Below are 13,006 nucleotides of genomic sequence, written 5' to 3'. Positions count from 1 at the left end.
GACACATACACTTCTTACACACATCATATAAACACACCAGTGACACACACACACACCACTTGCACACACATCACACATGCACAAAATCTGGCTAGGCTGGGGTCCCTCGGCTGCCCACCTGAGAACCTGGGGTGGGTCGCCTGCCCCTTGGCTTCGGAGCCACCCTCCCTGCTGCTGCCCTGTCTCCTTCACGGCCTCTCCTCCTCCATCTACCCACATTTCACCTTTGCCTTGTCCTTCCCCTCTGCAGGTACATGGAGTACAAACTCCGGAGCTGACAGGGCTCAGCACAGTGCTCTCGCCACCCCTACTCAGATTGCAGCCGGCTGCAGCTGAGGTCCCTGCAAAGGACTGTGGGCCGCAGCTTGTGGACAGTCTGGTTCTTAAAAGAGGGGCTAGAGGGGAAGGCGCCAAGATGGCGGAGGAGTAGGACGGGGAAAACACTTTCTCCCCCACAAATTCATCAAAAGAGCATTTAAACGTCGAGTAAATTCCACAAAACAACTTCTGAATGCCGGCAGAGGACATCAGGCACCCAGAAGAGCAACCCAACTCCTCGAAAGGAGGTAGGAAAAAATATTAAAGACAATAAAAGAGACAAAAGAGGGAGGGACGGAGTTCCGTCCCGGGAAGGGAGTCTTAAAAAGAGAGAAGTTTCCAAACACCAGGAAACCTTCTCACTGCCGAATCCGTGCCGAGCTTTGGAAGCACAGAGGACAACATAACAGGGAGAAAAAATAAATAAACAATTAAAACTCGCAGATTGCGAGCCCTACGGTAACTCCTCCAGCAGAGAAGCAGCGCAGACGCCTGCATCCGCCATTAGCAAGCGGGGGCTGGGCAGGGAGGCGCGGCGTGGGCTGCATCGCTGAGAGTAAGAATCTGGCCTGAATACCCTGAGCGCTATCTGAGCGAAATAATTTGGGCTAGCAAACCAGACTGTGGGATATCTACCATGCGAAAAGCCAGCCCTAACCTAAGACACCGCCAGCCCGCGCACGGAACAAAGGACTAAACAGAGGTAGCCGGCTGCAAACCTTCCCCCTCTGGTGACAGGCAGCCAGAGCCGGAAGGGGGCAATCGCAGCCCCAGAGAGACATTATCTATAAAACTGGCTTCTTTGCTAACTAAAACTTATTGGGGGTCTGGACGGTCAACATCTGCCTGAGAAGGTGCGCCGGTTTTACACCCAGATAACCAAGTGGCGGGGAAGCGATAAGTCGCAGCATTGGTGCTCGCCAAACACCTCATCACCTGAGCTGCTCGGACCTGGGAAGAGCACAAAACGCAGCCCCAGCTGAGTCTGCGCCTCTGAGGACTACCTGAGTGCCTGAACCTGAGCGGCTTGGACCTGGGAGGTGCATGCAACCCAGGGCCAGCCTCGGATTGTTCCCGGCGGAACAACCTAGAGCCTGAGCAGTGTGGGCAGGGAGGCTACACGCGCCGTGAGCGGGGGCAGACCCAGTGTGGCTGAGGCACTGCGAGCGCACGCCAGTGTCATTTGTTTGCAGCATCCCTCCCTCCCTCCCCATAGCGCGATTGAACAAAGAGAAGAAATACAGCTCCACCCACCAGAACACTGACACAAGCTTCCCTAACCAGGAAACCTTGACAAGCCACCTCTACATACCCACACACAGCGAGGAAACGCCACAATAAAGAGAACTCCACAAACTGCCAGAATACAGAAAGGACTCCCAAACTCAGCAATTTAAACAAGATGAAGAGACAGAGGAATACCCAGCAGATAAAGGAACAGGATAAATGCCCACCAAACCAAACAAAAGAGGAAGAGATAGGGAATCTACCTGATAAAGAATTCCAAATAATGATAGTGAAATTGATCCAAAATCTTGAAATTAAAATGGAATCACAGATAAATAGCCTGGAGACAAGGATTGAGAAGATGCAAGAAAGGTTTAACAAGGACCTAGAAGAAATAAAAAAGAGTCAATATATAATGAATAACGCAATAAATGAAATTAAAAACACTCTGGAGGCAACAAATAGTAGAATAACAGAGGCAGAAGATAGGATTAGTGAATTAGAAGATAGAATGGTAGAAATAAATGAATCAGAGAGGATAAAAGAAAAACGAATTAAAAGAAATGAGGACAATCTCAGAGACCTCCAGGACAATATTAAACGCTACAACATTCGAATCATAGGGGTTCCAGAAGAAGAAGACAAAAAGAAAGACCATGAGAAAATACTTGAGGAGATAATAGTTGAAAACTTCCCTAAAATGGGGAAGGAAATAATCACCCAAGTCCAAGAAACCCAGAGAGTCCCAAACAGGATAAACCCAAGGAGAAACACCCCAAGATACATATTAATCAAATTAACAAAGATCAAACACAAAGAACAAATATTAAAAGCAGCAAGGGAAAAACAACAAATAACACACAAGGGAATTCCCATAAGGATAACAGCTGATCTTTCAATAGAAACTCTTCAAGCCAGGAGGGAATGGCAAGACATACTTAAAATGATGAAAGAAAATAACCTACAGCCCAGATTATTGTACCCAGCAAGGATCTCATTCAAGTATGAAGGAGAAATCAAAAGCTTTTCAGACAAGCAAAAGCTGAGAGAATTCTGCACCACCAAACCAGCTCTCCAACAAATACTAAAGGATATTCTCTAGACAGGAAACACAAAAATGGTGTATAAACTCGAACCCAAAACAATAAAGTAAATGGCAACGGGATCATACTTATTAGTAATTACCTTAAACGTAAATGGGTTGAATGCCCCAACCAAAAGACAAAGACTGGCTGAATGGATACAAAAACAAGACCCCTACATATGTTGTCTACAAGAGACCCACCTCAAAACAGGGGACACATACAGACTGAAAGTGAAGGGCTGGAAAAAGATTTTCCATGCAAATTGGGACCAAAAGAAAGCAGGAGTCACAATACTCGTATCAGATAAATTAGACTTTAAAACAAAGGCTGTGAAAAGAGACAAAGAAGGTCACTACATAATGATCAAAGGATCAATCCAAGAAGAAGATATAACAATTATAAATATATATCCACCCAACATGGGAGCACCGCAGTATGTAAGACAAATCCTAACAAGTATGAAAGGAGAAATTAACAATAACACAATAATAGTGGGAGACTTTAATACCCCACTCACACTTATGGATAGATCAACTAAACAGAAAATTAACAAGGAAAAAAAAAAAAACAACATGTATCTATAAAGTTCACTAAAGCAAAGCACAGTAAAATGAGGTATGGCAATAAAAGGCGTTAAATTTATCAAATAAAAAAAAATAAAGTGCTGAAAAATTAAAAAAAAAAAATAAAGGGATTCAACATTAAAAATTTCAGTTTGCTTAAATTGAAAAAGCATTTCATGACAGTGAAAGGAGCTCTAAGTACCAAATATTAAAATATGTGATACTGGTATTGACTCCATATTTGAATAAATGAAGACTTTGTGCAGTACTTCTGAAAGATCGTCATAAAAGGTGTAAAGTAATGAGACAAAGGCAGGTGAATCAGATGCAATGTGGGCAGTTGCAAGTTTTACAAATTAAAAAATTAAGTATATTAATTTACTAAAGATGAAATAGGTTCTGTAAATTCTCTAAGAATGAGAAAGCAGGCCAGGGCAGAGCTTGGACTAGAATTTATCTCCATTGATTTTTTTTACAGTTTTTCTTCAAAACAGATAATTTATATATTCAGTTGGTCATTGAAAAATAGAACATCATGCTGCATATAGGAAACAGTGTTCTTCTTTAAGTTCACATAAAAATGTACTTTAGGATTATATTAGAGAAATTTTCTGAAAATTGAAATAAAATAGGTTTTGAGATGTCATCCTAAAAAAAAAAAAAAAAAGAGGGGCTAGAAGTTTATGTGAAATTGCCTAGTTTAAAAACACTGGTAAATAAATTTTCCAAAGTGAGAACGTTGCTTGGGCCAAAAAATACAAGCCCGCAGGCTGTGGGACTGGAGTAGCCTCCATGGGCTCCAGGGAGATCAGGGAATGCTGGACACAGGTCTGCAAACAGGGGCTCTGACAGGCTTCCTCTTGGGCTCAGGCCCTGGAATCGCCTCCGGTAGGACCTGCACGCACTGTGCCCACTGGTACCCCCAACAGCCCTGATACACCTCACCAACTCCCCAGCTCTTCCCCTGTTCCCCACCAGCCCATCCAGCTGCCTGCTTCTTGCTCAGAGCACTCTCCCCCAGTCTCTTCGTCCAGACTCGGGGGCCATTGGCCCCACACAGCTGACCTCCCAGACCGTGTTCTGGGTACCTCCTTCAGCCTTTGGCACACTCACCCCAGGTGGAAAAGGGACTGTGTGAGTGACAGCGTGGACGCACGAATGGGGGCAGCCTACGAGACCTCTGAGTCACACTCCCCTCTCTCTCCACCCTGGTTGCACTGCACCCCAGATCAGCTCTAAGTCCGCAGCATCATCTGACGCTCTCAGCTCTGTTCCTTCCTTTTGGGCCCGACACCTTCATCAGAGCCATTCCTCAGCCTTCCACTGGAGCAGGGACGTAGCCCCCGAGTTGCCTCTGAGTGGGCAGCACCCAACTGTTGTGTACATTAGCACCCCCAGGGGGAACCACAGTTCTGACTCTCTGGGGAGGGGCACAGATCTGCTTTTCTTTGCTTTTGGAACATGCACTTTAACAAACTCCCAGGGCTACTCTAATCAAGGGGCTCAGGAGACCACTCTTTGGCAACCGTTGTACAAGACTGTAGCCCTTCCCAGACACGAATCTGATGATTCTGTCCTCCTGCTTCAGGGGCTCTAGCATCTTCGAGGTATAACATGGTGATGTAGGTGGCCTGGCATAGTCCACCCTCACAGCCACACACGGGTGACTAACCTGGCCCTGCTGTCTCTTGCTCGGCCTTGGCACACCTGCCTCCATCTGCCAGGAACGCCCTTACCAGATTCCTTATGGACAACTCTAACTCATCCCTTCAGGCTGGAGCTAGGATGTCACCTTCCCTGGGAGGGAGTCTTCCCTGACCTCCAAATGGCTGGCTTCTTGTCCTCCATCCTCCCATGTCACCCTGTCATAATGCATCTCAATCATTTTATTTAACAAGCATGCATACAGTGATCACTATATGCCAGGAACTGTTCTAGGTGTATTATGAAATATCCTTCACCAACCCAATGAAACAGAAACTCTCATTGTCCCCCTCTCCATTTTACAGATGAGCATGCAGAGGGTAGCAAACATGCCTGAGCTCACACAGTTGGTAAGTGGCAGGGCAGGGACTCGATCAGGCAGTCTGGCTCCAGAGTCCACGTTCTTTCCCAGCTCCTTGGGGGGCCACTGCTTTCCTGCCTGAGCACACTGTACCTTGTGTGCCAAGCATCTGCTCAGGATTCTCCTTCACTAGACAGACAGCTCCTTTGGCCCTTGAGAGATGAAACCCCAAGGGCCAAGCACACAGTGGAATGTTTGCTGAAGGACAGCGCTATGCCAACTCAAGGTACTAGGTCAACAAGGAACGATAAAATTCTCCAAACCTCAGAGTGTGAGAAGGCTTTAAATGGGATCAGGTCCAGTGACCTGCCTACTATTCCATTCTTCACAGAGTGATGCTCCAGGCTGTGCATCCTGCCAGTCCACCTCCACATGATGTTGACAGTCAGGAAGCTTCACCTGCCGCTGAACTGAAATATGTCTCCATGGTCACCAGGCCACACAGGGCTGGTCTGACTCCTCTTACAGATACTGGATAGCGATAAGAGCGCTTCAGATACTGAAGACAACTTCACTTTGGCGGGTTAACCGCCCGCTTCTACCTGGGAAGCTGAGTTTCCAGTCCACCATGGACATTTCCCTTAGAAACCTGCTCTGGTCCACCAGGGCCCTGCCCAAGATACCGATGACCAGTGCAGACTGACCCCCTATCATGGCCGATGGACTCTGATTTAAAAGAAAGAATTGCACGATATACTATTTCAAAGGGGCTTCCCTGGTGGCTCAGATGGTAAAGAATCTGCTGCAGTGCAGGAGACCCCAGTTTGATCCCTGGGTTGGGAAGATCTCCTGGAAAAGGGAATGGTTACCCACTCCAGTATTCTTGCCTGGAGAATTCCATGGAGACAGAAGCCTGGTGGGCTATAGTCCATGGAGTCACAAAGAGTTAGACACAACTGAGCGACTAACACACACACACACACACACACACACACACACACACACTCTGTTTCCAAAGCTCTCTCCACAAATGGCTGAAGCAGCCTTTGGGATACCAAGAGCTCTGGCTTCTGAGGAAGCATCGTGACAGGACTCTGTACTGCTTACACTGACTGAGCTTCCCGAGCCAAAGGTTTTCCCACAAAATCTCCCTTCTCATACCAATGTTTCAAAGCAGCAACAATGAACTTCATTTTATGAAATAAGAAACAGAGGCTCCTGGAGGCCACGCCTGCCGAAGGCACACCACAGCTAAGTGGCTGAGCAGCATTCAAACCCAAGGCTGTGGCTTCAGGGTCTGGGAGCTGGGCCCCCGCCACTCTGCCATTTTGGGACTGCTTGGAAGGCGGTAAAATGAGCGCAAAATGAGCATGAAGGAAAGGGTTGAAGCAGGAAAATGGACGATTACAAACGAGCAGAAAAAGCAGCAAAATAAGGAACCATCCACAAGTCTTCATAACTCAGTATCTTTTCCTGTCACACTGAAGGAGTCCCGCAATCTGAGAAGTTATTTTCCCACTTATACTTATTTTAACTAGAATAACTAATGATATTTATGCCTGACTTGTTCCCTTCTTCGAGTATCAGGAATTTCAGAATCACTCTATTTCCAAACTCAAAAACATCAAGGACTTGAAAATACAAAATGAATCATTCTTATTAATGTCTATTAGCATAAAGTGAATCATTATTACCATTTAAAATCAACATATTTTGAGAAACTACAAACTGTACTTTAATCTTTTTTGTATCCTCTCCCAATCATCTCCACCCCAATAGTGTAGAAAAATCTCCAGCATACATAAGCACTTAATAAATATATGTTAGTACACATACACACTTTCTGTACCGAGAGGATGAAACACTTATTTAAGCAACTTGATTTTTTCATTGTAACCTGGGTCATAACTTTCTCATATTCAAAACATCAGAAAAATAAAACTACCAAAGTGTCAAAATAAAATACACAATCATAGAAAACAAAATTATACTATTTACTTAAAAGAAAGCCAAGTTCCATTTGACTGTCTCAAATATATTACCTGAAACAATTATATGTGCTAATCTGATATTCAAAAACTAGTCAAAAGAAATAGAGAAGAAAAAAAATTCCATATATTTCAGGATAAGAATGAAAATATAAGTGTTACTTAAGCAGACATCTTTGTATTATGAATTAGTCCAGTTTCTTACAGCATAATAATTAGCAACCAGTAAAGTGATTAAATAAATAAAACAATTTAACTCAATTTTCACCAAAATTGTTAAATTCCAAAGTTACAGTTTACCTAGAAGCAGAAGAGCAGTAAGAAGGTCCATATCTTAATATCTTTCCAAACTCCCAACACACTGAAGAATAAAGACCTCAGACCCAGGCTGGCCAATTTATCCTGAAAAATTTTCCCTAAAATAAGTACGGCTGAAAATTGGCTCTGCTAAAACAGAAGGGACTTTCAGAGGAGTTATATAAGCAAAACACACAGGCCAATTCAGTGACATGGAAACCACCTCATGCAAGAGAGACGCAGCAAACACAAGTAACCCACACTCATGTCTCAGAACCTGTCAGTGTCTCAAACTAAGAACCAAGGTTGAATGAAACATCCTACAAGCAAAGGATGGAAAATTTTTAATGAAAAGCCACAAACAAACGACTGATTCCAAACACTTTCTGGAAAAGACTTTTTTTTTTTTTTTTTACAGTTCATTAACCACCTAGAGTATCTTTAAACTTCTTATGCCCACCTTCTCTTAATCTATTTTCCTATTCCTAAGGATAAAGTGAGTACTTTTACTATTAGAAGTGCCTGTCATATGCACTAGATGTGTGCATGGAATATGTCACAAATCAGAGGTGAGGCAGGGAAATTTGCTCAAAGCCTCTCCCTTCAAACCACTCATTCTGAATGCCAAGTCTTTCCCATGTCCCTCAGCACACTCAGAACATCCCTCATCTCTGGCCACCTGCCCTTCCTCCCATCATGCAGACTGTGACAGCAATGCCACCTCCTCCCAGAGATATCCTAAGCTGTGATGAGGGCCAAGCAATTGCTTCCCACCCGCTGGGGTGAGGTGGAAAGTGGAGGGCAGGTAGGCAGCAGCAAAAATACAATTACCAGCATCGCACAGACATTTTCTTGGCTTACAAGTACACAGCACCAGGATAGAGAAATAGGGTTCACCTGCTTTCCAGAGCAGGTGGAGATTCATTCATTCACTGAAACACTCCTGAGGCACCTCCTATGTGGCTGGCAGTGCTGGTTCCTGTGATAAAGAGGGAAGCAGAAATGGGCCCTGTTCTCAAAGAGCAGCCAGTCTTGTAGAAGGAAAAGACACAGAACCAAAAAATTATGATATCGCAAGGCTTCCCTGGTAGCCCAGATGGTAAAGAATCCACCTGCAATGCATGAGACTTGGGTTCAATCCTTGGGTTGGGAAGATCCCCTGGAGAAGGGAATGGCAACCCACTTCAGTGTTCTTGCCTGGAGAATACCATGGACAGAGGAGACTGGCCGGCTACAGGGAGCTCTCAAAGACTTGGACACAACTGAGCAACTTTCACTTCACTTCATGGCTAGAGCAAGGAGTGGGACAGGTTCAGAGCACCCCAGATGTACAACCAAGAAGCCCATACCCAGGTGGGGAGTGATGGAAGCTTTCTGAAGGAGAAAGGTGTGAATGAACCATGTGGAGGAGAGGATGGGATGGGAGGCAGATAGAAGGGAGGTGAGTAGAACAGTCCAGGCAGACGGACCGCCTTCAGGCACAGAGAACAGCCTGGATGTGCAGAGAATGCCAAGCCACTCAGCAAGGCTGTGGTGTAGGGTTCAAGGTGAGACAGGGGTCCCAGAAAGGCTAAGGTGCCTCTCAGAGACCCACTGCTGAAGGGTTACAGCCAAGGAAGTGCCTGGTTGGATCTGTGTTTGAGGACCACCACCCTTAGGGAGCAGCAGAGGACATAGATTTGGGGCTCAGCCTGAGCACAGACCCCAAGGTATGGGCCGAGGGCAGGTGGTGAGGCCTGTGGACTGGCCTCCTCAGCCATGCTGCTGCCTCGCCACTCCGGGCTTTCCATACACAGTCCCTATTGCCCAGTTTGGTACTGGGACCTAATCCCTCCACCCTCTCTGATAATGACACTCAACCCCCAAGCCAAGCACCTCTGCTGTGTGGCCCAGCATGAGGGCACAAGCTGACCACTCACTGTCTTCACCTTGGGAACCTGAACTAAGGATCCAGGAATAACCAGTTGAGGAATCCAGGGAGAAGCCAAAAGTATGTCATGAAGCCAAGTGATTGCTCTTGTTCCTCACAAGCAAAGATGCACACCCACCCACCACTAGCACTGACACTAAAAAGACTGAGTTGTTTGAAACCTCACTGTTTATTTAAAGAACACAGGTAATGACCTAGAGCGTGGGATGGGGGTAGGTAGGAGGGAGGCTCAAGAGAGAGGGGATATATGTACACTTACAGCTGATTCATGATGTTGTACAGCAGAAACTAACTGTAAAGCAATTATCCACCAATTAAAAATCCTATGATAAACAATAATGGAAAAGACTATTTTTTAAAAAAGATGTATACACACACACACACACACACACTTTCTTTTTTCTGGTGGCTCAGACAGTAAAGAGTCTGCCTGCAATGCGGGAGACCTGGGTTCGATCTCTAGGTTGGGAAGATCCCCTGGAGGAGGGCATGGCAACCCACTCCAGTATTCTTGCCTGGAGGATCCCCATGGATAGAGGAGCCTGGCAGGCTACAGTTCATGGGAGCACAAAGAGTCAGACACGACTGAGCAACTAAGCACACAGCACACACACACACACATATACACGTATAACTGAATCACTTTGCTGTATAACAGGAATTAACGACATTGTAAATCAACTATATTTCAATTAAAAAAGAGGTGAAAGAAAAGTAAAAGAACAAAGGCTTTGGGACCTATGTGTTTCCTTCCCATGGGGGCTTCTGCTCCAGGGAAAAGCCCCCTTACCATCCCAGCACCCATGCCCACACTCACAGAACTGCAGGCTGAGGCTCACGAAGGCCAGCAGTGCAGCCAGGGCCAGCAGCAGCACGAAGCGATTGCGGAAAAGCATTATTGTTTATTTTATCTTCTCTTCATGGTTTCACCTCAGATCAGGAACACGTCCTGCGAAGAGAGGAGAGGCAAGAAACATGTTTCTGAGGCGGAAAACCAAGTCTGTCAACTGAAAAGAATCTGATCAGCCCCGTTCTCCAGCAGGGCAGTGTGAATCCCGGTCGGAGAACAATTGTGTGCTGTTGCTGATGTCTTTGCCCCCAAATCAGCCTGGCTGAGAAGGCACCCTTCAAATTAATGAGCAGAAACAGTTCGGGAAGGCTTCGTTTATCTGATCTCAACAGGCAGGGAGATTTTATGGCATGGCCTTTGCAAAGAAAAATGGACAGGGTGTTTAGACCTAAGAAGTCTTAACAAGGACCAGGAAATGAACACCCCATTCTGACCCCCAACTTCTTCAACCATTTCTGATGAACACTTTGCTATGATGACCCTGCATCTTTGATCTCAGTAATTAACCTGAACATCAATCACTGCCTCATGCTCCACTTTAACACCTTTAGGGATGGCTGGGCTGTGTCTAAGATATGTTCCTACATCAAGCAGCCCCATAAGCTAATTAGAGACCTGCCCCCCGCCCCCAAGCCTGGACCACTGGGCCCATTTCAGCTGCATCCATGGGTCATCTCGCAGTCCCACCCACCATTCTAATTTCCTCTGACCATGTTAGGACTGTGCAAAAGGACTTCACAAAAATGCCAAATGTGGCTCTGAATGTCCATTCTGTGAAAAAAAGGGAACGGTTGCTATGGGTATTTACCTCACCTCTTAGATACCAAATTTATTTTCTGGTTCTCAATGGGGTTTAAAATAGAACTTGAAAAATCACAGCCTCTTCAGAAAAGGTTCTTAACCACAGCAAGCTTATAACCATTATTTCAAACCTGATTTTAGCAGCAGAATCTTTTTCTCTTTCAAATACAATAGAAAATCAATCAGATAAAAGCTCACCTGCTAATATGGTGAGGGTCACACAACTCCATGAATATATTAAAAGCTACTGAATTATACACTTCGGGTGAGTTGTATGTGAATTATATCTCAATAAGACTGTATTTTTAAGAACCTATGCATGGAATGAGGCAGAAGCCAGAGCCCTGGGGTCTCTTGCTGCCCCCCGCACCCACTCACCTTACCGCCACACCCAAGGCCCTGGAGGGGAGTTTGAGAACCATTCCTTTAAGGGACCTGTCAGACCTTCTACCACAGGACAACACTGGCTGAAAGACTGATGAAAATACACTGTACCTCACAAATGAGCCTGTATGTCCAGCATCCGGCAACCCTGCTAACAAACAAATCCCAATTTACACCTTCAAGTGAGCGCTGCTTCTGTCCCTTTAGTCACCACTCCTTTCCAGGGACCAGTGCTTCATGTCCCAAGATGATCTGTCCTCCTGGGGACACCCACCTCCTTGTCCTGGTAGGGACTCAACAGCCTCAGAAGCTCTCTGACATCTCCAGCTAAAACAACACATTACCCTGGCTGATCCCATCAGCATTTAACATACTTCAGTTCAGTTCAGTTCAGTCGCTCAGCCGTGTCCGACTCTTTGCGACCCCATGAATCGCAGCACACCAGGCCTCCCTGTCTATCACCAACTCCTGGAGTTTACTCAAACTCATGTCCATCGAGTCGGTGATGCCATCCAGCCGTGAGGACTCCAAATAAATGTTTGCTCTTTCCAAAACTGAAACTCCCTGTGGCCTCCACCTGGGGGTATTTGCAAGGAAACCCACAGACCCTGAAGACAGCTCACCAGAATCTGCATTTGGTGAGGCCCAAAGCCAGGGCTTCGGCATTGAACCCTCGAGGTGGCTGAGATCACAATGAGACATGATGTGGGCCCACAGATGTGCAGCCCACAGTTTTGCCCTCCTGAGGCGACAAAGAGGGTGAAGCCCTCCTGTAAACAAACCCCATTCCCAGAGGTAAAGCATCAAGCCTGAGTGGCTCTGGGCTCCTGATCCAGGCTGCAGAGTTCCTTGCCTAGGGTGTCTGGGAGGCATCACAGTCCATTCTCTTGTATCCTTGACCTTGAGGGAGACCTTGGCAACACTCATCTGCTGGTTCAACAGTAACTGTCCCCCACTCATCCTGCTGCAAAAGAAAACAAGCTAACTAAAATCCAAGTCACAGCCTCTCCACCCCTCACCCGGGACAGGTTCGGCTGCCCGGCCAAGCCCCCCAGGGATGAGCGTAGAAGGTGCCGCCATTCAGCTGCAAACACTGGGCAGTATTTCCAAATCATACCTGACCTGGGAGGAATGTCAGCATTCCCTCACAGCAGCCTCCCCGGGGCAGTCTCCAACCTTTGCTCCAGGAACCAGGAGCTTCTACCTGCTCAAAACCATCCATTCCCTTGGGTTTCCCATGACATGCCCCGGGGACAGGGTTGGCAATTTCGAACCTGACAGCAGAAAACTGAACCTTAAGGGCACGAGGTTCTTAAGTGGTGATGACTGATATGAAATGAGAGGTGTGCCTCTAAAGCTTTCTGCTGCCTTTCAGCGTCACCCCACACATCCGCATACTGACTCTAACTGCCACCCATGTATGTACACAGAAGAGGTTGGCTCTTGGCACGTGCCAGCTTCTTAGCTACCCAAGGACAGCTCACTGCTTCTGGCTCACTAGCCTGTAGATTTCAGAACATCTCGCTCTCTCAGTCATTCCCAATTAGATGTGTTTACT

The 13,006-nt window shown here is 46.2% G+C and overlaps 1 protein-coding gene across 10 annotated transcripts in view; it reads right to left on the bottom strand.

Moving 5' to 3' along the window:
* The window catches only part of PXYLP1 (2-phosphoxylose phosphatase 1), a 90,185-nt gene that overhangs the window by 32,157 nt on the left and 45,022 nt on the right, over positions 1-13,006 (bottom strand). For 9 of the 10 annotated variants that reach the window (XM_086370876.1, XM_086370546.1, XM_086370655.1 and 6 more), the window contains one exon: positions 10,231-10,362. Coding sequence is in view for 6 of the 10 variants with exons in the window: in XM_086370546.1 (XP_086226672.1) it covers positions 10,231-10,309 (79 nt within the window). In the remaining 4 variants the exon portion in view is untranslated. Of the gene's footprint in view, positions 1-7,486; positions 7,552-10,230; positions 10,363-13,006 lie in introns of those variants that run through there. The other variant, XM_086370796.1, reaches the window with a different exon arrangement.

Source organism: Bos grunniens, chromosome 1 (assembly GCF_055505025.1).
Source record: "Bos grunniens cultivar Pamir isolate PY7600 chromosome 1, Bosgru_T2T1.0, whole genome shotgun sequence".
Classification (NCBI taxonomy): domain Eukaryota; kingdom Metazoa; phylum Chordata; class Mammalia; order Artiodactyla; family Bovidae; genus Bos; species Bos grunniens.
The sequence above is the reverse complement of the archived record's forward strand: the minus strand, read 5'-3'. Positions and strand labels throughout refer to the sequence as shown.